The sequence below is a fragment of the Sipha flava genome, unplaced genomic scaffold (genome assembly GCF_003268045.1).
Source record: "Sipha flava isolate LNK unplaced genomic scaffold, YSA_version1 1_pilon_pilon, whole genome shotgun sequence".
NCBI lineage: Eukaryota > Metazoa > Arthropoda > Insecta > Hemiptera > Aphididae > Sipha > Sipha flava.
This window is the reverse complement of record NW_020272783.1, coordinates 783,050-810,842: the sequence shown is the minus strand read 5'-3', so window position 1 is coordinate 810,842 and position 27,793 is coordinate 783,050. Positions and strand designations below refer to the sequence as shown.

The following is a 27,793-nucleotide window of genomic DNA, read 5'->3' as shown; positions in this document are numbered from 1 at the left end:
TGCAACGCTGCACGTGACCCGCGCCCGTCCGTTCGCTGTTACGAATTCATTAAGTGCCGACGTTTTTTTTCCCTTCCGTTCCGTTTTCATTATTTTTCTCTTCGACCGTTTACCGGTTTCCGTATTTCCGGTTCCGAGTTTTTTCGAACCGTCAAAGTGGCTCACCACCATCACCACGACTTGCGGTCCGCCGCCACCGCGGCCGCGTACCAAGACGCCCGGCACAACGATTATTTGGGCTACTGCGACCCGGCCGCCGTCAACCTATGGCGCATGGTGGTACCCCGGGGAGGCCCGGCTCCCCCGGACACCGTGCCACCGCCGCCACCTCATCAACCTCCACCGGCCGTCAACATGGCCGTGGAACCACCTCACTGGGGCTACGGTCCTTGGAGTTCGATGCCCGCGCCACCAGCCTCCCGACATCATCAAGGCGTCAAAAGACATTTTAACGAGAGCGATGATTGCGACGACGCTTTTTCCGAGGAGTCCAGCAAAGATCCGTAAGTCCTAGTCGAGTTTTTATACATTTTTTTTTCGTTTTCAATCAATTTTCCCGCAAATACACTGACGCTTAAATTTTCGAACACAGGTGTTCTTCTCCCGGAGACGGTACAGACACGCCACACATGCTGACCCGGAAGAAACGTCGGGGCATAATCGAAAAGAGACGTCGCGACCGCATCAACACTAGTCTGTCGGAGCTCAGAAGACTCGTACCAACAGCTTATGAAAAACAAGGTTCCGCAAAATTGGAAAAGGCTGAAATTTTACAACTCACAGTCGACCATTTAAAAATGATTCACGCCAAAGGTAAACATTCAATCTGCATGACATATACGAATAATATTAGAGTAGTTAAACGTATTACAACAGCTAAAATTATTTAGGATTTTATTTTTAATACTGTAAGTAGCGCATAATACGTCAAATCGCGTAATAATTAATAATTAATTGGCAAGTTCATAATTTATATTAAGTTTTAAGTATTTAAATATTACTACTCAATTTCTAACAAGAAAAAAATGCACCTATTCTATTTTTGTTTATACCTAAATGAATAGATTTTATGCATACAGTTTTTCATTAGCTTTTCTATTTCTATTGAGTGCTTCACAATGTTGTTATAATACGTACACGCATTAAATTATTGTTCGGTTTTCTTCGTTATCTATGTACACCTGCTCTCGACTTCCCGTTACCGTCATAGAGGCGTTCAAAACTGTATAACACGTCTAACTACTTACAGCCGGTAAAGGGTCAGACTTGAGTAGTTATATAATTTATTTAAAAAAAAAAACGTCTATTAAGTTCGCATCCGGTCCCTCTGCGACAAGTGCCCGCTGTAGCGTGGAACACATTATATTAAAGATGTACAAGGTGGTACGGTTGTGTGACAATACAATTCATAAAAACAAAATATTAGAATACTCGTTTGTCACACGTCGTAGGCATAAACAACAGTATTCTAATGATATAATTTTTACGATGAAATATAAAAAAATTAAAAAAAAACCACCGTATCGTTAGAATCAACGGGCAGCTTGTGTTTAAGAAATAACATTGCTCTGAAAGTGTATTGCATTTATATGTGCATATATGCTGTAAATCTTCTGTTACATTAATTTTCTCTTCGTACGATTTCGATTACATTTAAATATTTAAAAATTGACGAAACAGTAATTGTTTTTATTCTATCTATTTCTCGCATTAATTTTCCCGTTTACGTCGAGGGTGCGCGGTCAGGTGTGGTTTTATCATGTGAATTCGGGGTCGTTTAACACGGATTTGGCTCGTGTCCAGCCGGTACACAGTATGCTATATAAGTACGTTTATTTGTGAATTTTATCGGCCGGAATTAACCAACGCGATTGATCGGTCACATGGGGGTGTACAGCGCGCGCGGGGACTATTACCGTGAGAACGTGATTTCGTGTCAGCTGCCCTTCGGTGCCACCGCCGAATCAGCGCCACCCTTTTCCCACGATTCGCCACCAACCATTGCCGTTTTGACGAGTATCGCACTTTAGACGACCCCCACGCGCGCGTATATACGCAAACACCGAATACAATAATGTCTAAACCCGTAAATCACCCGTAAAACGAAATCGTGGGAGTACGTCTATAATAGAATAAAAAATAATAAAAAATATGTATTAACTAATAAGAGTCAAACAATTCGTACATAAGCTCGAAAAGCGTAGAAATCATGTTACTGTAATATTATAATCAGTACAAACCACAGCACTAGTCTCTCAAATAAATTATTATTTATTTACGTGTTGATATCAAATACATGTCTTTATAATGGCTAGGCTTTATGTAATCAATACAAATATTACTAATAGCTATATTGTGATCAATAATTTAGATCATTACGCTCGTATAATTTTCGAACATATCTAATTGTAAACAAAATTCACATAAAAAATAACTATAAGACTATATAATATGTATATCAACCAGATATGCTATTTTATTATTGTTGTATAGTAATTAAATATATTATATAATACAACAATAATTAAATGGCATATTTGGTTGATATACAAACATAACAATATATTATATTTTTAGAAAAGATAAATAGGTATGTAATCAATTATTACGTACCTACTTATCTATTATTACTAATAATCAATCTTTTGGTTTTTTGTATTTTGCACAGACATTGTTTTCTGTTGCATAATTGGTTTTATTTATAATGTGTATATGATAAATTAAAATTTATCATTATTATATAATACATATTTAAAATTGCAAACAGGCATTAGAAAATTACCAATAACGAAAAAATATTTACTTAATTATAAAACATATTCAAGATAATGTTTAGATTTGTATAAATTCCATAACTACTTTAATAACACATTTCAATTAAAATAAAAACTCTCCTTTACATGTAATAACTTTTATAACGAATCGATACAAAAGCTATCATTTCCATCTTTATCGTTTTCCGTGCAAAAACTATTTGCAACAAACTGAAAATCGTGAGCGTCGGCAAAGACACAAAGTGTTTTTTTTCTAAATCCTACGTAAGAGAACTAAATCAAAAAGCGAACATTTAATTTTATTATACGTAACCTTATTATGGGAATATATAAGCATATTGGTAAAGGTATATTGCTCGTGAAATTGTAGAGAGATATTGTTTTTGAAAGAAAATAAAAAAATTACTTCTAAAATTAAACGTAATAAAAAATTATATAACTTTGTACGATATAATATTATTCGTAAAAACCTAATGGTTTTTTTTTTGTTGTCCTACAGGTCTAGATACGTTGGCTTATGACCCGTCCAAATACGCGATGGACTACCACAACATTGGTTTCAGGGAATGCGCGGCCGAAGTGGCCAGGTATCTGGAGTCGGTGGAAGGCATGAACGGCCGGGACCCGTTGCGCGAGCGGCTGTTGTCACACTTGCAGTACTTTGCGGCGCAACGCGAGTATGCGGCCAAGTCACCAGCTACGGGGCATCACAGCGGACCTCCACCGCCGCCGCCTGGATGGTACGGTCATCATGGTGGGCCACCCGGACCGCCAACTCTGCTACCACCGACGACGACTACGTCGACCATCCCGCTGTCGCATCATTACCCGTCGGCCACGTCACCGCACCAACAGCAGCAGCCCGTGCCGCCACCACCGCCGCCGCCAAGCCACAACAACAACAATTATGAGACGTCGGCAACGGCCGCGGACGGTATCAAGTCTGCGGCAGACACGGACGCTACCGGCCTCACCGCCCTGTCATCCGTCACGGCGGACTACCACCACCACCATCATCACGAACAACAGCAGCAGCAGCAGCACCACCATCATCACCGCGAACGCGACAACTATCGGCACCAACACCAACACGGTAGCACCACCGGTGGCAACCAGTTGCACAATTTACAACCGGTACAACCACCGCCGCCGCCGCCGCCGCCGTCCAGCTACCACGAAGCCATGCAACAACAACACCAACAACAACAACAACAATACCAATCCGATTCGTCGGTTTCCGCTCAGATGAAGCCGTACAGGCCTTGGGGTGCCGAAGTGGCGTACTAAATCATTTCACCTTGTGATCTATATTTATCGCTCACTGTTTTCGAGTAATTTGCGATTGTGCAGAATATTAGTGAAAATCGAATTCTTTTGTTTTATTTACCTCTTTTTCCGACAAAAAATGTTCGGATATTTTTTATTTACGACCTAAATTACCTAATTATACTTGAATGATTATAATAGGTAAACAAAAATGTAAGTTACAATTATTATAATGTACGAACTATAAGAAATAAGAACCGTATTCTAGTCAAAGACCACCACCAACCAAAGCAATTTTCCTTTTATTTGTACTTAAAATATTATTTTTATAATTACATTATTTTTACGTCCATGAGAGACGAGAATTATATTACTTAAAAGACTCGTTCTGACTCCGTGAATTTTACTTTTACACATTTATATGTGGTACATATAAATTTAATATGTTAAAAGCGTGGTAGTGAGCGAGCGACTTTTAAAATTTTATTTTTTTTATAATTTATAGTTTTTTAACACACGTTTTTTACACTTGAACGCTGTATAATAAATACATTCATTGAACTATATTGTCATATATAATTCTTTGAGGCAAATGATTGAACCATTTGTATATTAAAAAAAAATGATTGTTAACGTGTTTTGTTGTTTGTATAATTCAAATGAAAATATATATTTTATTTATTTATAATATATACATAGTTATTTATGAATATTATTTTGCAGACCAGATTACTTTATTTTCCTCTAGTTACAGCTATTTTTGCATAAACCTACTACGATTTACGCATATCAAAACAAACATGCGGTGACTATATTGTGTACACATGATGTATATGTTTCGATGCGACGATACATAAATTAAAATGAAAAATTTTGTTTTTCTTAAAAAAATGTAACCACACAACGTTGTATATACAATTATCATTTAATGAAGAAGAAGATCTTTTGATTGAAAAGACTGATCTTTTATATTTTATTTCAGATATTGCTACAATACTTTGATTACTTTGTAAGCGTAAACATATAGTTACAAGTTACAATATATGAGTAACAAAGTATATAATAAGTAATATCCATCATTGTATCTGTGCCTATTTCGATAATATTTCACAAAGAGAGGATTAGCTGAGCTCGTTTGAAAATAAAAACTATTTACTATTATATACATACGCATATACTCGCATACAAATACACATACGCTTACACATACACACATATATATATATATATATATATATGATGAGTACTTCGGAAGAATGAAAAAATACTATTCTTTTGAAGCTCTACGGTGACGGCGTTATGCCGGTCGCGTGGCTTTCTCATTAGTCTAAACTTGTTAAGGGTTAGTAATCTCGAAAAAGCAACGATGTATTATTATTAATGTTCTTTTTTTTTTAAATAAATAATTTACCCTCGTTATTGAAACAGCAAACTGAAGCTTTTTTGTTGTCCGGGTCAGACACTCTTTGAGGGTGGTGGTGGTGCAGTTGTGAACTGGTTATTTCCTACGTATGTAAATTTCTCACGCTAAATCCCTTCGTTAAAAATTAAACTTTGCCGTTTGAATACAAATATTTTGCAATAATAATACAAATTTTGTTGGCTACATGAATACATAATTCCTGTTTTATTTATATTCCATTTGGAGAGAAAACAGAGAGTACATAAAATATATACACCGTTATCGAACGTTAGTTATTATATTATATATTAAAGTTATTACATATAATTATGTATTGACTGTTGAATAATATTATGATATGAAAAAAATACATTTTTTCTGACGACAATTTAGCGAGCTTAAATAAACAAAAAACTATATTTAAGTATTGTAAATAGTAATTATAAACAGCTTTTTTTAACAGATATTGTGAAAAAATATTATTTTTAATGACACTTAATTCTTAATTAAATATGAAATTTAAACGGAAAAATATGATAAAAACGAATTATTTTCACGTTATATGATATAATTACAATAAATGATAATCTATAATCAGAAACACTTTAAATTAATTTATAAACTCGTCTGCTTTAGCATGCTTTATGCTAACATAATCAATTATCTATTTCTACGATCACACGGCCACTACCAATATTTGTGAGGATTTATTTTAACACGTTATAGACACAACATAATATTCTATACACACACAATAGGTACCTTATAACGATACGCAGGGGATTTTGTCCGCAGTGCATTGAAATATTATATATTTATATATATAATGTGAATTTAAACAAGAATAAAAGTAAAAGTGTATAAGCTCGTAAACAACAATATCGACAGAAATATGATTATTATCAGTTCGTAAATGTCATATGATTGGGCCGTTTCGGTGGTTTATACGCGTGTACGACAGTTGGACGAGGATAATTGAAAAAGTGTCTCCTCATCGCATGAAGAGCACACGTACATAGTTGTCCTCTTATATATATGTCTATAATAAAAACACGCATACACCTCGCATTCGCGTTAGTCTGCTGCGAGTCGATTGCACAATTGTTTGTGTAAGGGACACGGGCAATTGACCACCATACGACTTATATGTGTATACGTACAAATGTATATATGTACAACACACGTGTGAGAGGGCCACTGCACTGACCAGTGTCCACGAATCTACGAGGGCAACGACGAGCCGTACTATAATATAACAATAATACGTATAATACATTATAAGCACTTCAATTTGTTTGTCTACAAAGTTCCACTGTGACCGATCGGACACTATATACATAATAGCACATAGATTATACCGTAACATGTGCAGTAGCAGCAGTTATATTGTACCGAGCAGGCGGACATATTTTATTAGAGAGTTCGCGAAATATTTCGATGCGCGTCCACTCGCTTCCGAGCACTTGCATACACTTTTGTGAAAACAATCGTCACGAAAACACTGTAAAAACCGTAGAGTCAAAGAATCATAATGTATCCCCAGCGATTGAAGACCAGGCGCACGCACGCGTTTAATGTGCCATGTTATTTTTTTCACCCCCGAATACCCTTTAACGGGACACACGTGATATCCGTGTATCTGCAATAAGCGCTTCTCCGCGCGAGGAGACCACACGGCGGTGGGGACCCGATGATAATGTAATAACAATAAAACACCGTATAAATGCATTTGAACGCATGTATTTATATATGTGTACAGGTCCGACTTTATTTAGGATTTCGAATAGAAAATGTTTTATTGTTTCTCTTTTTTTTCCTCGCCCCCTCAAAAAAGAGGAAATATCATTAAAAAGCAACTGTATGCGAGCAAACGCATCGCGGAACGCATCATAGAACATGTCACGATCCAATATATTTAATTGTACCGATTTTATTTACGTATAACGCGCACGAACAATTATGTATAGAGAGATGTATAGTGCTGCCACAGCGCTGGGTGTAGGGTATTTTACGATTGTTATATATAATGGCGTTTACTCTCTTCGCTATATTAAATAATAATAATATGTGCAATAGATGAGTACTATCGTGTGGTGTGACATTCAAGGGACTATACTATTACACGTATATATGTATATATATATGTTATAGTATGGTTATAAAAGTATAATGCAATAACGAAAAAATTATTATTATTATTATTATTATTATCATTAGACCAATGATATTTTTGCGTTATAAAAACGATAAATGCATTAACTAATGTGTATAATACACGAAAAATTAAAATCGTTAACATCTGTTGCATATACGATTACGGTATACTTGATGGCAGTTCTAGTTTTATAAAGATATTAAACAGATATTGAAACAATTATACAATTTTTTTCATAGACCACTGTCATCGCCAGAGATATCTGCAGAGGATTAACTCGGTAGTCAATTTAATAAATTTAGGTATAAATTATATTTTCCGCACATAAATAGAAGTTCTACATGGCGTACAATATTTCATTATTATTATTAACAATATTAATATTATCATTGCAGTAAAATAATATCATGGAAACATTTAGGTATAAAGAATCGTAAATCAAAAACTACCGTAAAAAACTGTGAAATAGGCATTCCTCAGGTTATTTGAAGTACGGAAATGAAGGGATATTTAACCACAACTAAAGCTTTTTGAACTGTGTGTATTATAATTCAACCGTAGTCCTGAGAATATAATGTATTCTAAATCGTAAATTCTTTTATGGATATTCAAATGACAACTGATGAACAGTGTGATACTCACGGCATATTAGTCTATAACCGAGTAAAGTCCATTTTTATGATTTAAATTTATTTTACATTCCAAATCAATCGAATAAATGATGTTTTGGAAATTGACTATTGAACTAAATAAGTTTATTTTAATAGTTCATTGTTCAGATTCAAACACAGTTTATTAAAAAATATAATTTTTTGAGCACATTGTACATTAGAAAAAAATTAAAAAACATTTTTCCATCAGAATGAAATTAAAATATTGAAAATTGTATTTACTTAAAGTATACATACATCAACGTATATAAAAACATCAGCAAGATCAAAATTTAAATATTTTTCTTCTTTTTTTCACAAAAATGTAGTGTAGTACACGCGAGTACCTACTTCAAACTGTAGTATAAAAAATAAATATATTTTTAACACAAAAATCCTTCATATAAATAAAATACTGAATATACTGCGATAATATGTAGGTCACTTGCTGGTGGTTGATTCGTGTATGAGTAACCTAACTACCTACTGTAGTAAAACAATCGTATAGCTGCTGAAGTACTCATATGCATATATTATATATAAACATAATAAATTCCAGAATTTAAGGTTATTATTTTTACAATGCGAGCATTCATAAATTCGGTTTTATTATCTGTTATTAATTTTGCAAAAACACAAGTGTTATATAATCTATGAATATGGAACCCAAACACTTACACGTTTTAAACATTTATAATATTATTATACGTGAATACGCATATACGGACGAAAACACATTACACGGCCAGAGAGATGTATATTCACTTCATAATCCTTCCGCGATTTTACCGATCACACGTGCATATATCGACAATCGAACGTTAACGAGCGCACATGTTTCTCGATCAATCGACAGCCGATCATCAATCAATCGCGACGACTTCCTGTTCCGCATGCTCAGTTCGGATGCATCTTCATCACTATTACACGTATACATGTTCTACTAAATAGAGCAAGCCCTTAGGGAATTTGAATTTTAAATTATCAACGCTTGTTTCAGTTGTAACTTGGTACAAAATGGCGGTCACATTCTATATTTAATTTTTAGATTCCCTGCAGTTTTATTATATAAGTAATTATTTCGTTATTCGACGAAGTATTATTTTTTCTATTGTTCTGAAAACATTTTAAAGTTTTTTAAATAAGGTTTAGTTTGTTTTCACATATACAATGGATACAATGAATAATATTGTTAAAAAGAATCAATGCATGTATACGGATTCAAATTTTAAAATATTTGTCTATCTACCTATTTTTGTTAAAAGTTTTAGTTATTTTTTAACAAATTTTTTCACATTTATAATTATTAAACCCACTATTAAAATTACACATATTTTACGGACAAAATTAATAATTTAAATAATATTTAATATTTTACTATGATATTCTTAGGGGCGAAAGGAGTTGTCTGAAAGGGTAGCGGAGGAGAGACTATTTATAAATGTATTCATGGAGTATTTTTTAAAAATGTAATGAGTTATGGCGGTTTGTTTTATTCTTTGTAAGTGAAGATCGTAATGTAATTTTTCATTGAAAATGTATGGGAGGAGGGAGCACTGAGGATACGTTGTAAAATTTTGGATTGAAGGATTTGTATTTTATTGATGATAGAAGTTTTTGCGAAGCCCCTGAGTTCAATACCATATGAACACATTGATTTAATAATATATTTGTATAAAACTAGTTTTGAATGAGTTAGTTTTACTATCTTTGCGCATTACTGGATATAGAACTCTAAAGGCGTTGTTTTACTAATAGTATTTTAGCGTGGATATGGGGGACCATGTAAGTCTTTTGGCAATAAGTAGACCTTGATTTTTAACTTTATTCTTGAATGAAATAAGGATGTTGCTTATTAAGTCTGATGGAGGATTTTTTTCTTAGAGTAAAGATGGATTCAAAAGATTTATTTTTATTTAATTTCATACTACGCCATTTTTTGTACCAGATGAACATATTGTCAAAATAAAATTGTAGCTCAAAGTAGCTATGTAGTAATTTTAATGAATGGATATAATTGCCTTGTCATCAGCATAGTCCGCTATGTAGATATGAGGAGATGTGAGTTGGTTGGAGATGTAGATATTAAATATTAAAGAAGAGAAAATAACTCCTTGTGGAATTTCAGATTTTATGGGTTAGATTGGAGAAATTTTGTTACCGATTTTGGTAGAAAAAAATCAGTTATTGATGTATGATTGGAAGAAAATGAAATATGAGGGTGGTAGAATGTTTCGTAGCTTTAAAAGTAGACCCAGAAATATTTAATTAATTTTAAAATAGAAAACAATTATATTAATAAAAATGTAGTGAAAATATTTCAATTTCATTTTTTATTTATTTATTTTATACTCGTATATCTATTTATTTATTTATTGATTTAATAATTTTAATTTAAAATTATGTAATGTAATAGTAATTAAAAGTTTTGTTAAATTTTTTTGAATTAAAATATAAAATGATTACTGTTACTAACGTCCATCATCGTATTATATATACTTATTTATAAAAAAAAATAAACTGAATATTCTAGTACTTAGTATACGAACATTTAAATTTAAAATTTAATACACGGTATTCAATTGTTAAGTTTTTTTTAAAATATTTTATTTTAGGGTAAAATCGAGATTTCAATTGAAATGTATAATAATAATATTTCCACCCTTAATTCGTATTAATGACAATATTAGTGAATTCCGTGGTTGTGGAGTTTAAAATATAAATGTCGATTTCCTGTTCCACGAGAAAGAACTTTACGACGATAATATAAGTCGATTCGTTCCAGTCGTGTCCATTCATCATTTGAATGCGGAAAACACGGGTCTGCGGAACAAAGCATTTGTAAAATTGGTCAAAATAACATTTCCAGTTATGATTGTCCAATTGTTGTTATTATATTACATTCGATAATAATAATTATAAGCTATGAGAAGGGATCTGGCCACGAATAACTGATAGGGGTAATGCGGTGGAAGGGTGGGCCATGTCCGCAAAAAGCGGACAAGTGCTCTATATGAAAAAAAAAAACAGTGTCAAGTGAATTAAAATTCAAAAATCCAAAGGAAAGCATACAAATTGTCCCCTCTTATAGATATTTAATTCAACCGTAACTCTTGAATGAAATAAAAACATTTATTGGTACTCATGTAAATGCGTATAGTGAATACTTGTATATACTTATGTGTATGTTTGACGTATATTATAATGCAGTAGCTGAGTGTGACTAAACTTTAACATTTTCAATTTTAATTACAAACCTATTGAATAGTCTGTATATTTCCAAAACCACAATGCGATTTAGAATCAGAAGTTTTAAATATATTTCACGATATCAATTATGAATGGCTGAAATTCATAAATTTTATATTTAAAACACTTAATTATTATATAAAACCATGGTTATAGATACAATTATATTTTAGTCTTTGTTTTATTTTCAATTATACGAGAAAAGAAGAACAATAAAGGTTGATAAAGGTTTTCAATAAACATTGAAACGAAAAAGTAATGGAATGCATTTAAATGTTTATTCTCGTTTTCGCAGATTTTTTTTCTTTTATATGAGGCCCCATTTTTTACGAATTTAAATTCGTTGCAAATTCTTTTTTTAGATCGACTTTCTCACATTTTTCAAATTTTGTACTTAATTTGGCGAAAAATTATTTTTTGTACATTTTTATGTTTCTAATTTGTTTAATCTTATTTTGTGAAATTTTGGGAGACAAAATCAAAAGAGTGGGAAAGTCGATCTAAAGAAGACTTTACGAAGAATATAATATAAATCAGTTTTCAAATTCCTTATCGCATTTATAGACTGATCGGTACGTTGGAACTGGAAAACATCTATATTTATATATTGCACTTGTGATAGAAAGAAAAAGAAAATGTATGGCTTGTAATCCCCTTAATAATTAAATTTTTTAACAATAAATATTAATTTTCATTACCTATCAATTAACTATTTTTGAAAATAATGCTTTATACATTTTTAAATCATTATTTTACAAATATTTATTTCAAAGATGATTTACTGTAATAATTTATATAAAACATAAAGTTATTTTTAATCATAAATTAAAATCCGGCAATTATTATTATTATGAGTAATTTACACATGAGTAATAAAATAATTTTCGAATAGTACACAAAAACGATTTAATAATAATCGAGTATATACTATATATTATATATGGTATGGATACAATAAACTGATTTTTATGTAGTGAGGGTAGAAAAGTTTGTCATTTATTTTAACGATAAAATATGAAAAAAAAATACCCAAATGGACACATGTCACAGATACAAATAACATTATTTTTGGACCAATAAATTGTATGTATGGTTTCTGCGTACGAATGACCTGACAACTTTTTACGCAAACTTATATCATATACTAGATGCCTGATTACAATGACGCGACGGAAAATCCCATAAAAAATGGCTCAGAGAAAAAAGAAAAAAAAAACAGAAATAATGTATCAATAAAACGAATTGATATCAAAGTGTAGGATAATGACTTTGAAGTTTTCGGGTGGACAATACAAACGATAAATAAAAAAATTACATTTTGATCTGCGTATTTCCACAAAGTGATAATTCAAAATATTTGTCAAGTAGTTTCACAGATTTTTACATCGCACATTAAAAAAGTTTAAATTTTTTAACGATAAATATTACGAATAACTAATTGCAGATAATTCAATTGATCATAAAATAAATAAAAACTTACACAAAAACTTTAAAAAATAAAGAAAACTTAAGATAGTAAAAACATTTTCCGTATTAATTCATTGTTAAAACTAACAAGATCACTTTATTTCAATCTACAGTGCAACGCCAAGCCTCTAAAATGAGGCTGCCCACCAACGATCGTATTACTAAATTACTCGTATATTACTTTTCCCTATTATATCATAATTATAATTATAGCTACAACTACGCGTATCATATTACGGGTATATATCCATCGTTAAAATATATCTTGTTGCTTATATGTTAGATATGAAAAAAATAAAACTTTACTAAAAAAAGTCTATAAATAAATTGACGCAAATATCTGGTACTATGTTAAGAACGTTTTTAGTAAAAAATTGAAATACAAGATTATTTCGAAGAAAACTTTACGAAGGGTCAGACTAAATGTCAATATTTAAAAAACATTTTTTAGAATTTTCTAAGTAGAAATCTATGTTAAGTGAGGCACGTCAAATCAAATAATCTTGAGATATTTTGCATGACGAGCAATGGAATTATCTTTTTAATTTAATGTACGATAAATAATTACTAAAAACGTGTTCGGCCCCCCCCCCCCTATAACGGAATAAAAGAAAATTCACGCAATTTCCATATAATTTAAATTCATAATTTTACCACTTGCATTATGATCTAATCGAATTAACCGAATTAATCGAATGCAGTGTATAATACAATAATCGGGGGAAAGGAAAAATGGCCACCGAAATCAAGTTTTGCGCGCAAAGGGATAAGCGATGGACAAAATATATTTTGCAAACGTGTACTGACGTTGATAAATACACACACACACACACACACACATACATACACATAAATATTCACTATAGTATATGTGTATTTGTGATACAGCGTACTTAACGTGTACGTATACGACGTATTGTTATTATATTATTATTATTAAATATATTATATTTGATCGTGAGTGGCACGTGTCCTAAGCAGTGGTTCCCACGTGCGTCGCCGGTGCCCCTTTTATTTTTTTCGGACACGTGCGAAACTGTCTCTCTCCCGTGAGAACCGCACGCCCTTCTCTATGAGCCCTTTCCCCCCCTACGACCACCATGGTATAGCCGGAGGGTCGCTACGCATTGCCGTAATATACCGCGCGGTATCAGTTGGTTATCCAGAGCCGCAGCACGATGACCAAGTTACGGACTATAGTAGGTGCATATAACAAATACGTCAAGGTTAGTACATTTCAAACCATTTACAATATTATACTCGTATACACTTAAGTTTTTCCGTCGTTTTGTAACCACCTCATAAATTTCGGATTCGCAAATGCCATATAATTGTATTTTATTATAATAAATATATGTTACATGGCAAAAGCCCGATCGCCATGGTCAACATTGAATGAAAATCTATAGGATATTATATAAGTAGGCTCTTTATTTATGTTTTGGGATTTTATCAATTAGTATAATTAGTGTACATACTCAATGATATGATTTTGCCTTTTGCGTATTATGCAGGATATAAATACTTAAAACTACATAACTTTTATTTACTAATTTATTTCTATTAATGTAATAAAATAATTCAAAAAATTTAAAAAAAATTGCAATGCGATTTATCTTTAAATAATTCTAATAGCAAATATTTAATTTACTATCTACCGATATAATATGAATTCATATCCTATACCAAATATATATATATATAATGGTATAGTAGTGAGTTGGATAATACCTCGAAAAATAAAATACTTTCAGACATAATAAATATATATAAATAAAAAATCTATCCATTAAGTTTTACATAACTTAGAATTGATCAGGCATCGTGCTACGAGATACTTAATAGCTGTGTTTATCCTTATAATTACTCACACTTAAACAAAAATAATATGTTATGTTTTTAATGCACTAAATATTCTAAATGTCCTTGTTCGTAATACAATCTTTTTTTTCAAACTTTATTTAAATATTATCCGATAAAAATATAACATAAAACAATAAATAATATCGTTTACAATTTACGTATTACATTTAAGAAAAAAAAAAACTTTAACCAAATTTGAATTCAAATCTTAGTAAACATTTTATTTATATATTAAAAACACATAAAATAATAACTGCACACATATTAAATCTGAAAGATCGATTTAAACTTATAAATGCAGGTAATGAAAATCAATAATAATGTTATTCTGTTATTCATTTCTCTAACAATTTCCGTGGAAAAGTACCCAGTATGAAGTTTCAATAAAAATAGCAAAATTATTACCTAAAGGAAATACTTAAACATTTTGTAGTTTGTTTATATTGTCTAATAATATATATTTATAGCTAGTATAACATAACAATATGGCTCTTAATTCAAGTGGCAGATATGAGCGAAAGCTTTTCCATTGGACGTGTCCAATTAACAAGTACAGTTTAGTATATTTGTATGTGTGTTTTCAACAGAAATAATTGTATAAGGAATAGTTTCAAATTATAAACGTGACTGTAGTGTTTATTCAGTTGTGATTGAGAGGAAAAAGTGTACGAGAAAATAATAAGATGGTTGTCTAAAAAATCAGAAAAGACGTTTTCACTATAACATAAATATATACTGAAAGCATTTTGATAAAAGTATAAATTTATGTAATAACGGAACTTATAATATTTTATAGAATAAAAATGTTTATTTGATTTTTTAGGTCGATATAACATTATATTGACTGAGAGTTAAGATATGGAAAACCACTGTACGCGAGTAAATTCAAAATTACAGGAGACTATTGAATATTTGCTATTTCCGACCTTAAATATTAATAGGATTACAATGAAATTGGTTTTTGTCAATGCACTATGTGGTTTACATTATTGAATATCAGAAATTTTATAATAATATTTATTAAAGTTTATAAACAAAATAAATACACGTATTTTAAAGCAATACACTTATGTTATTTCATCATAAATCTCATATTTTTTTTCAATTATGAAATACTCCAATAATTTTGTCGCAAGCTATTCTACCTATAAATACTAAAAATACACGTCAGTTAAGTGTCTATTAAAACATACTTATGTAATGAATAAAACATTTCTTAGGTTGAATATAGATCTTGACTGTGTACAATTCATCACATTAATTATTTTTTAAAATCCTAAAAATTAATTTTATGAATAAAATTGATCACTCTGCCGAAGAAAACATTAAGACTTAAACATTATCTATGGAAAATTAAACGAAAACAAATAAAATTACGCACACTTTTTATTGGTTTTGATCAAGTGGTTGTCAAATGTTTTTCTTTCCCTTTTTGTTTAATTCTGCATGTAATAATACTTTGACGGTTCGTAGAATATTTTTATTTTTTTTTAATCACATTCACGACTGTAAAATATACAATTTATTACTACATTATTTATTTAATATTAAATGACAAAATAAAAAAACCATATTAATGAAATTATATTTAATTTAATTACAACTCCAGAAGAAATAAATAATTGTGAAATTGTCTACTAAGTAATCTGATGAAAAGACGAACAACAATTACTATTGTTGTTCAAAACTTCTGTGATATAATTGAAAAAAATTCACGAACATAGCGACTTTAATAAGTAACAAGTTTTGTATATTTTACAAACGGGACACGGCTTAAGCTATACCTTTTTAACATGAATACCAAATTGGTCACAATTTCTATTACACCATTTTAGCATAGTTAACAATTTGGGCGAGGCTTATATTATACATTTTCAACATATATAATAATTCGGGCACATTTTAAGTTTGTCCAAAATACTCATGTTAATATACTTATATTTATCATCTCAGTGGGAATCCATTTTTAGGAATTTTTCTTATAGTCTCTTTTGTATAAAGTAAAATAATATATGGACTCATAAAAATTAAAAATTAAAAATACAAATTATAAGAGAGAAATTTTTTTTATTTTTATTTAATTCTCAGTTGTGTAATGACTCACCATTACTAAATGTATGTACTTAAACAAAAATAATAAACAAAAAATAATATACTTTCATAATTTATTATTTATATAACAGGTATAACCCAAACAATTTTCAATATATTATCATAAAGTTAAGTTCATACATTATTACTAAAAGATTTATTATCACATTTTTAGTAGGTTGAATACAATATTCATATACTTAATAAATATATATGTTTCAAAAACTAATGAAATACTTTAATGTATTACTTTTTTTTTATTCTCCATTAAAATTATATTAAAATTTCTTTTAGTAAACATATGTTTTCTTAAATGTATTATATACAGAAAGATTGTAAAAATTACATACCAAACAAACAGAACGCAGTAAGTTTTGTGTTGCAAAAAATCTTGTTAACTTTATAAATTGTTTATGGTTTAAGTTTTACTAAAAAGTGAAGAAATATAAAAATAAATATATTTTATTTTCAGACTGCGAGGTGATAGTATTTCTTTGTGTGATTTTTAAGATTAAAAAACTTTGCCACTTTAACATTTCATTCATTTTAAATTACTCTTTAAAATGCTTTTCGGGATAAGTGCCACGCACTTTGAACCATATTACAAACTACAAACAAAAAAAATATGTAAAACGTATTTTTAAAACACCATTTTCATAACTAATATTAAGTTTAAATATTAATGTTAAAGTATTTAATTTCCTAATAAAAAGTATTTTTTGTATGCAAGAGAAATAAAAGCAAATCATTCATAGAAAAAAAATAACAATAGAATCTTGCAATATTTCTATTATTATAGTTTGCATGAAAAAATAAAATACATTTTATGTAAATATAATACGACTCATGGTTTTTTTAAATCGAATAAAAAAATTCTTAAAAAAAAGTCATTAGCATAACTAAAGAAGAGACTGGTAATAAACTTCTATCTATTTCTAGTTTACTTATTTTTTTGTTCTTAAAAGAAGCTCCCACGCATAAACAAATATTTTCCTAATAAAATGAATCCAAAACCATCTTTCGATAAAAGAATGCATATGAATCACAAAGAGTAATCTAAACACAAATAAAATGATAAAAAATTATATTTAAGTATTTACATTAAGTACATTTTTATTAAACACATTATGATTGTATTCTATACGTTATAATCATGAATTTTGGATAAAAATTATTACATTAATTTAAATTATAAGTATGTTAAATTATATTTGAAAATTATAGAAATATAATATTTATAAATATATTGAACAATTATGTTGTTGTCAATCATTAAGTATTAAGTTAAGCTTTATCTTTCTGTACCATATATTGTGTATACGTATATTACATAATGACACGCTCACACATTGGAATACACAATACATAATATGTACTACATATATATTCTGGCATAAGATTAATGGAAAAAACTTTGAATTATGCAATTTTTAACTAATCATATTATCTCAACCTTAACAAGAAAATTGGGGTTGCATGTATTAAATGTTTTCTCTTATAAATAATTATAATGTACTTATTTATTATATTTATCATTACGTTTATTATATAAACGAAATCCATATTTTTTATATACAATAATACAATTTAATTTTCAAGAACAAATACAATACAATTTACTGTAATATCAAAGAAAATGCTTTTGTTATAAAAAAATAAATTGGGAAAAATATATAGTGTACAACGACAAAAAAATTTAATTGTGGTTCATAATTTAAATAATTTATATAAATTATATCAATACTTCTATTATTATACAAAATATAATACCCTCTCCAATATAAAATATGTTATAATATACATATTTATAAATAATACAATAGGTTTAGAGAAAAATATTGTATACATTTAAAGCTATTCAATAATTTATTTAAATTTGTTTTATTTAATGAGGCCTATTTAAAGTCGATAGTTTCTAATCATTTTCATTTCAATAAAACGTTGGATAATAAGCATAAAATAGTACAACCCATAAAAAACCCATAAATACCATAAGGAGGTTATAACATGGAAAGTAACGAGTTATGGATTGTAAAACAATATAAAAATGTTTTAAAACAGTCACTATATTATATATTTTATTATATATTGAGGTGTATTTTATAGTAGATATCAACCATGTACTTTAAACCAAATCCTAGATAGGTTAAATTGCAATAAATTTCATAGCATTCAGGTCAACAATGTAACACATATTCATTCAAATTCCACCAGCAAGTTTACCTTCCACCTTTCCAAATAAACATATACACTCACATACAAATACCCACATTATTTCTCTGTCCACTTAATAATAACAGTCGTACATTATATTCACTGAAACTATTTGTCTCTGGAAGGATTAGTTGTAAGTTCCCACTCTATTATTAGTACCCATATGATTTATTAGCCGGTCAGGGAGTAAGTTAAATTTACAGTACGTTTTACGTATGCCTATTTCGTTAAATATGAGTTGTTAAATAAAACCAATTAGACAAATTGTACGGAAATTAAATGTTATAAACTAAAACTTATTTTATAAAATAAAAATATATTTTTAGCTAATTATATTTTCTTATTCTCTGTACCCGATACGTAAATTGCTAGTCTTTATATTCAGCTTACACACAGGATAACAGAAATAAGACAACAAATAATAACATAAAATTATTTATAACGAATACGCACCAGAATGTGTAACCATGGTAGAAAAATAAATTGATATACAATTCACGTGGTTAAATGAATTAAGCACGTTTACGTGGGTTATTTTTTTATTTATTTACCGATCACCGTTGCTGAGTAAAGCCGGGTTCACACAACACCGTGTCGTGTCGTGTCTTCTAAAATAATTATCTCTGATTGGTTAAACCATATTGTTATATCAGTGTATACCATATAATAAACCACAAGTTACTCACTAACCATAAGATACCGTGAAGTTGATTTTATCCAACTTTTAAACGTATGTTTACGATTTTAATAGTAATAATTTAATATTCTAACATATATAATAACATTATTCATAATAACAAAGGGTTCGGAAGGTGTTGCATTTGTATGATTCTATTGGACTATTCAATTTATTGCTAAGTAACCTTGAAATTATTTTCATGACACTATGAAAAACCTAATGGGAATATTTTGAAAGAAAATTTCAAATTTCAAGCTATTTATTTTACTTTTATTTTATTTTATCTTTTATATTTATACTTAGAAATTATGTTTAACTTAATATAATATACTAACATTTTCTGTTATGTACGAGTATATTTAATAAAATATCTTTATTTATGAACATTTTTGCGTTAAAAAAATTAAATACACATTTTTGAAACATATTTGTACTTTTTTAAACGCATAAGTGCATGTATATTTAGTACTTTTTAAGTGCATTAAGTTCCGAACCCTAATAATATTATAATACATACTGTCTACTATATAATTTAATATTGATCAGTTATTATTTATTGAAACTTATGAAAATATTTCATATCTAGTAAAAAAACTGAGGAAATATGTAACCAAAATTTGATAGCATCACAATATGATATATATTGATATCACACATTTTCAAAGCACACGGTCTGGTAAAATACACGTCACGGTGTAGTGTGAACTCAGCTTAACTTTGGCGCCTAACCGGCAGTAACCAACCTGCTTGTATGTCTAGCAATAATTTTAACCGATAATTACCAAATTGCGCGTGTACCCAAACAATAATAATTTAGTATGAAAACACTAAAAGTCAGATTGTAAGGGGAGGGGGATGGAGGTTATTTAACGATTTTTTTTTGCTGTCGATTAAACACGCCAATACAGTATTAATACGATAATAAAAACAATAAAATGATATCCTGATGGTTAGATTGAAATTATATCAAAGACGAATAAGATTCAGGATAGAAAAGACGATTAAATTGCACTGAATTCGTTTAGTTATTAACAAACGAACTATTTACCGCCGAATTTATCTTTAAATGATGAGCGGTAATGTTTTATAATTTTTAATATTTACACGAAACAAAACAAAATATTGATACCAATCTAATTAGAACGCGTACGGTGGTTTATGTTACAGGTGCTGAAGAAAAAGTTGATCGGAAAACGAGACAAAAGACGTCGGTGGTTGGCCGGGCACGCTACAGAGGCCACTAACTGTTACGACAACGAAGCTGTGGACAACATGATCAACGAGTTCATCGACAACAAGAAATCTGCCTGTGAATATCGGTTGTAACGAAATTCACGGTACCACGTTTTGCCGTTAAGACCGATGGTTCAACGCCGCGGGAGTGCATAATTGTAAATATAAACTGTACGCCCGCTGGTGGCCGAGACATTTTTGCACCGGTAACCATGTTCACGTCAATATCGTAACACTATCACGATACGAGCGAAAACAATGAAATCTAAATGAAAATAAATATGTTTGAGCATCCGATACCGAATACGTGGTAACTATAACGAAATTATTTTTTTTCCCGCGATCACACGGTAAAGCGATAGTACAAGTGATTGTAATCAAATGAACGATATCAACTGCGTGAAAGTGATAATATTTCATGCTGCAGTACGGCGCATGTTGTGTAACATTTGAAATGTTGAATCGGTTGGCTTATGAAATAACTAAAACACGTGGGCAATGCATAAAACTTACACTTAAACTATCCAGCTATTTTACACATCCCGGGGCTCGTTTTATTGATGTATCGAATTGTACAAAACATGTACAGTGTTTTACCTGTTCCAAACGAACGTATTGCATTAAGATCAGCGGCAACTGAACAGTCACATTTTTTTTTTCAAGTGCACTCGTACAAAAAATGTGATACAAATTGATGAATTTATAGAAAAGTCGTAGTATTGTGTCACTTGTAATGTCGCAACAGCCTTGCGTGTGCAAATAAATAATGTAAAAATAATCGATTCAGTTTAATAAATTATAATACATTTTGAATTCAAACGTATTCTGTACTTTAACGGAAGTCCAACGAAAACTGTGTGAAATAACTGGTTCAAATATGGTTTTCATGTATTATTTCACGTTTTAACCAACGTTCGCGGGTAATCCCGGAAATACCTAGTTATTCGGTAGAAAAAAACCGTAATTCAACACGCCAACTGTAACGCGTACTGATAATGTATGCATGATGACACTATCGATTTCTAAAAAGCTTCGGCGATTCCGTTTCACCCGTTACAATGCAAAACGGAATACAACATGAAGTTATCGTATTTACATGGAACAGTAGAATATCGATCGACTCACTCGACGAAGATTTCTCGATGTCACCGATCTCGGTCTCGAAGACGTTCACGCGGACGACTGTCGAATACGTACGAAAATCACGCGCGTACGAGAGCACACGAGCACGCGGAAGAATCTTCGCGCGTTCCGAGCTGAGACGGTACTGCTACAAACTTCGTTCTCCGGCGGTGCGGCGCGACTGCTGGCGGTCGCGGCGTCGGTCGATAATCGAATAACTTTTACCGTGGGCGACCGACTGCTGCCCGGCATGCGCCGTGACGGCCGGCAAACGAACGCGCGCGCGGGGCCGGTGTGGTGCGTCGACAGTTACCGCTTAAGGGTTTTTCCCCGTTTTTCGAAACCAATCAATTCGGCAATCACCGATCACCCCGTCTCGCCAAAGAACGGTGTTATAGGGAACGATTGTCGCGTCGTCGTCGTCGTCGCCACCGAGGACAGGTGACCCACGAAAGGAACCGCGAATAAAACACCATCAGATACGTTCGAACGCGGGTGGGACACGTGAAAAAGTGTGTGTTGGTACGGAAAAATTATCCTTTACCGCCACGCACGTGAAACGAGAATCAACGGCCGAATGCGGTTTCCGTGCGGTTCTCGGCACGGAGAACGACGGCCTTGAAATCCGATTGTTTTCGTTTACCGCCGAATTCCTGTGGTAGTCTTCGCCATCGTCGAATGCGGTCGGCGACTCGGTGACATTACGAAGATGTGATCGGCTACGGTCGTATTCAAAAGCGATGGGTGCTGCGGCCGGGTCTTTTGGCTTTGGAACGACTCGGATCTCGTCAAATATCGACAAGCGCGATTAACCGGACCGGACATCTGAAATGTAACCGTACCTGTGATTTGATCGACGGACGGTGGACAACGTGGGAAGTGAACCATAATCAGTACTTGACCAATTATTCCAATCGACGTCCATAACAAGTAGATACTAGACGTGTGCTCTTGAACTTTATAAAACGGCAAACAACAACAATTCAGATGTGATACCGTGCCGAGATGGACTGCTGTGGATACTGTGCTACTCAAACTTTTATAACTCCGACACTATAAGAACGCATCCCTGCTGCGATGGTACTCTACGTGATTAAAGAACTGTGGTTGTTGTTTAATCGTGGTCCTTGCAGTGACCGAGGTTAGAAAACTAAATAATTTTCCCGGTGGATTCAATGAACCGGGCGATGAAATGAGTGCGAACTTTCAGGAGTTTGTGTTCAATTTAATTTCGTAAAATATACGAACGCGAATTTATAATTGATTTCGTTTTTAAGAATTGCAAATACGACCTAACTATTTTTTTCGTTTCGATTTATTTCGAGAATGCAGATATTTAAAAAAAAATCTCTGTTTCAGGTACCCTCTATTAGGACTGTGCGATTATTTTTTCTTTGGAATATTCGATTATTTAAATAATATTCGATTTTAATTGAATAATCGAATAATTGTTTATTGATAGACTAATCGATTAATAATCGAATAATCATCATTTCATTTAGAATCGAATAATCTTACTACTGAGTTATTTAATAATAGTAATAATTAAATAATTATTCTGATTTAAAAGTTTTATTAAATAAAAAAAATATAACAAATAAAATAACATCATCTTGTGTACAAAATATAACTGTTTACCTTAAAATTCAGTTTTGAGTCTTGACTTAAATCTAAAATTAATATTATACATATCTAACGCTGGTTTTGCTATATAATCTTTATTCGTGGATAGAAAAATTAGCTGGCTTGCATGTTCATTTGTTACCGACAATCTATGGTCAGTTAATACACAGCCATCTTTACTAAAAATACATTATTGCGGCAGGTCGCCTTCATCGACAGTTTCCAGAAAAAGAATAACTATTGCTAAAAATAAACAAAAACAAAATACACCAATCGAAATCCAAATACACCTTTTAAATGAAGACATTTCATTGAATAATAACAAATTAAAATGGATATACTGCATATAGCACAGATAAAAATAAATCGAAAATAGCCATGTTTTTCATTATAATTCATTTAAATAATAAACTTTTTTCTTCGATTATTCGATTATTCAACTATTCGATTATTTTTGGATATTTTAATTAATAATCGATTAAAATATTCGATTAATTCAACTAATCGCATAGCCCTACCCTCTATACCAAATCTGACGCACCCTGCTGCCGCCGCCGCAGTCATACAGAACCATCCAACGAGGATAGTAATATTATTACGTTGGGTTTCTGTAGCACTTTTCTCGGGTTTAATTATTCAATTGTTTTCGCCGTGTACATTTAAAATGATATTGCTGCCTATCGTCGTTAGATGTTATTTCAAAACGAGAAAAACACTAAGGTCGCCATAATCTTATAATTAAAATATTATTTCACCAAACCCATTAGTGAAACGATACGTTTTTTTTTTCATCTCTCGCCATCAAATTGATATTCCATTTGATTGCATGCTAAACTATCATTGGTCACTTAAAAATATTACGCTCGTTTAATATTCTAATTTATTATAATAATTTATAAATTATTCATGTACACGGACACCTGTTTTTAATCATGCTTTTTTTCTTAAAAACATTGCAAATTTACTAAGTTTTAGTGCATGGTTAATGTAATATTTGAACATTAACTATTTTTTTTTAAACTACTTCTAAAAACTATATTACTTATACATTTATAATCCTTTTTAAATCAAAGAAGTTGAACACGTAACCACAAATAGTGGTGAATTATATATTTAATGTTTAAATTATCAAGACTAGTAGATAATATATTATAATGATTCTGTAGACGTATTATTTTTATTTTTATGATTTTTTTAAATTTTATTATATTTTATGGATGTTACAAAATGTATTTTATATATCAACCTTACTCCGATGTAAATAGATATTGAAATAAATAGTTCAACTAATACATAAAATAATATCACACTGCGTATTTTATTTGTTGTGACAATTTGTGTGACATGTTTGACAAGTTGTATTTTAAATATTGCTTGTGAATTCAAGAATTGAGCCGTAAAAAGCAGATTAGTTCTTCGAGAAGATTTAATCATAGAGGGAATATACAATATATGAAGCACACACACGCATCCATCTACCAAGTCACGTTTGTTTGAGATATTAACTGTCGTATGGGAAAATCGATGACCATACGTGAGACTATTTAAAAATAGTTTTTCTAAATAGAATTTCGACGTTCAGAGGAATTTTCTAAAGAATTCAGACTGGCATACGTATGCGGCGGGGATGATTTAAACAGCGGCTGCAGTAAGACAAATGGTTAATAGTTATTCCTACAGTATTATCGTAATGGTTATGCTTATTTTACCATAATCAAATTTGAATATCTAACTAGCAATTTATTTTGATGTTCATTTGTTAGATGCATAACATTTTTATGAATTGACTTTAAACAGTTCAAATTATGAGCATCAAGTATAGAGTAATGAATGAATGAAATTCTACGATATTGTGATCTCGGTAGTAAATTACTTACCATCAAATATGATTAATTTTCAAATATATGAGTATATATATATAATGGATCCCATATTTTATTTCTATTAATTTTTATAAACATAATAAATACTGAAAAAAAATAATAAACAAGTGCATACTTTTAATAAGGCACTGTATTTCAACAATAATAATTTTTAAATTTTGTGAGTGCGTAAACTGCACTGGTCCATAGAAAAAAAAATGAATAACATTTTAAGCATAATTATAAGAAATATAAAAATAGACAATACAAAAATAATAGCTTAATTATTGTTTACAAAATAATAATAATAATATATTATATAATTATTATTAGAATATAATAAGTAAATATAAACAGTGGTAACCAAATATATTATCATTCTAAACGTACAAAATATAATTTAAAGCCTATATACAATAAATCGATAATAATAATAATAATATATAATAATACATAAATCATGCGCAACATATTTTAACACAAGTAAAAATATGCAATCAGTATTATATTCAAGACACATGTACAATTTATTACAAAAGGCACTTAGGTTTTAGAGAAAATTACGTTTAGAGATCAAAATGGTCGTGCAATCAGGTGTGTATTGCACACGAGATAAATCATTAATCAATGCACTGTGGTGTACATAATATAGTTGTCGCAAACGAAATTTGGATTAAAATAAAAATAATAATACTGTACGGAGAATTAACATTTCTATTTTCATTAACATTTCATGTGTAGCGAGTCCTAGTGGGTGAGTAAAATATATCGCTGACACTATTTCACGTACACTCTATCAATAGAGTAGTAAATCGTTTCCAATTATTATTCGTCATGTCAGTTCACGAAAAATAATAATTAAATTAACTAACAATAAGTTAATAATTCGCACTATAGAACGAGTATGATCACATTGTAATCTGTATTAATATGTATTAATAATTTATATTATGTACAATAAAAAAAAAAAATTGGTCCTCTCGTTTAAAATGCACCAACAGACACACCCACGGAATTTGTATAGTGTCTATAATCAAATAAGAAAGCCCCCCTTTCCCGGTAGATTTGTTCGAGTCGCAGAGTAATAATAATAATTATAATAAAAACTACATTACAGCTTATAGTTATTATACGTACATAAATATATATATTTAAGTTTTAACAACAACGCACGACAATAACGAGTCGCGACGTAACGTCCGAAGTAAATGTGTTATGTACATCGTACAATGTATCAACGTTATAATAATAATAATAATAATAATAATAATAATAATAATATAATAATGATTGCCAATATTAAGCTCGGTATATTAATATCAATATTAAGGAATGTGTCATATTTCGATACGAATGTTGACAACATAATATTTTGTAAAACGGTGTATAAAATGTAAGATGGATTTCAATCGGCGGAAGAGTAGACGTAAAAACTGCCTCCATATATGTTTATTATATAATAATTGTATATTATAGTTTACACCTCAAATCATATATTATACATCAATTATATTCTTAATATTCGACTGCTCGTTTTTTTTGATTTTATTGTTTGAGATCTTTTTTCCGCCTCGACCGTCCTCATCAGTCTATTACTACACACCCATACATACTCTTATAACACACGTTGTTTAATAATCAGTCACTATGGTTCTCCGTCGGCCCGAAACCGCGATTGCAGCGGGCGACAAAATTTAATATACAACCTATTGGCTGGCCGTCGGTCGTCCGTCCAGACACACGGACATCCCTATATGTATGTTTTCTTGACCTTTTGCAGGGTCTTGTTCTCGACGGACGAATCTAAGTTCTTCTCGAGTGTATCGTTCTTGCACTTAGTCACGTTCACCAGCAGATTGAGTGGCGCCTTATTGTTGGGACACGGCAAGAAAGGAGCAGTGCCGATCTCCGCCGCACCGTTCATATCGGCCAGTCGGTTAAGCTGGTGATGGGCGTGAACAGCCATCGACGAAAACGGGTCAGCCGCGTGCCGAAAGTACCGCGAGCACACGAAACCGGCCGCAAACCCGATGAGCAGCGTGGCCAGCACGCACATCATCATCAGCAGACCGATAACGTCGCCCAAAGAGATCACGGGCAATTCGGAGATCTTTTCCCGCACGCCTGTTAAAAAATACAAGGG

At 31.0% G+C, this 27,793-nt stretch overlaps 3 protein-coding genes across 4 annotated transcripts in view; 1 reads left to right on the top strand and 2 right to left on the bottom strand.

Moving 5' to 3' along the window:
* LOC112682147 (hairy/enhancer-of-split related with YRPW motif protein 1-like) lies at positions 1–4,671 on the top strand (the record flags this gene model as incomplete). Its single annotated transcript, XM_025552659.1, is given in 3 exon segments — positions 1–503; positions 593–813; positions 3,274–4,671. Coding segments are annotated over 3 exon segments (1,239 nt in total). The 3' UTR covers positions 4,062–4,671.
* Positions 1–23,711, bottom strand: part of LOC112682145 (gamma-2-syntrophin) — a 47,551-nt gene extending 23,840 nt beyond the window's left edge. The window contains exon 1 of one of the 2 annotated variants that reach the window (XM_025552658.1): positions 22,169–23,711. The gene's annotated coding sequence lies outside the window, so the exon portion shown is untranslated. The remainder of the gene's footprint in view (positions 1–22,168) is intronic. The other variant, XM_025552657.1, reaches the window with a different exon arrangement.
* A 2,482-nt stretch (positions 23,712–26,193) lies between these two features.
* The window catches only part of LOC112681961 (semaphorin-1A-like), a 58,762-nt gene continuing 57,162 nt past the window's right edge, over positions 26,194–27,793 (bottom strand). Inside the window, exon 17 of the mRNA XM_025552349.1 lies at positions 26,194–27,774. Within this exon, the coding sequence (XP_025408134.1) occupies positions 27,401–27,774 (374 nt within the window). The 3' untranslated portion in view covers positions 26,194–27,400. The remainder of the gene's footprint in view (positions 27,775–27,793) is intronic.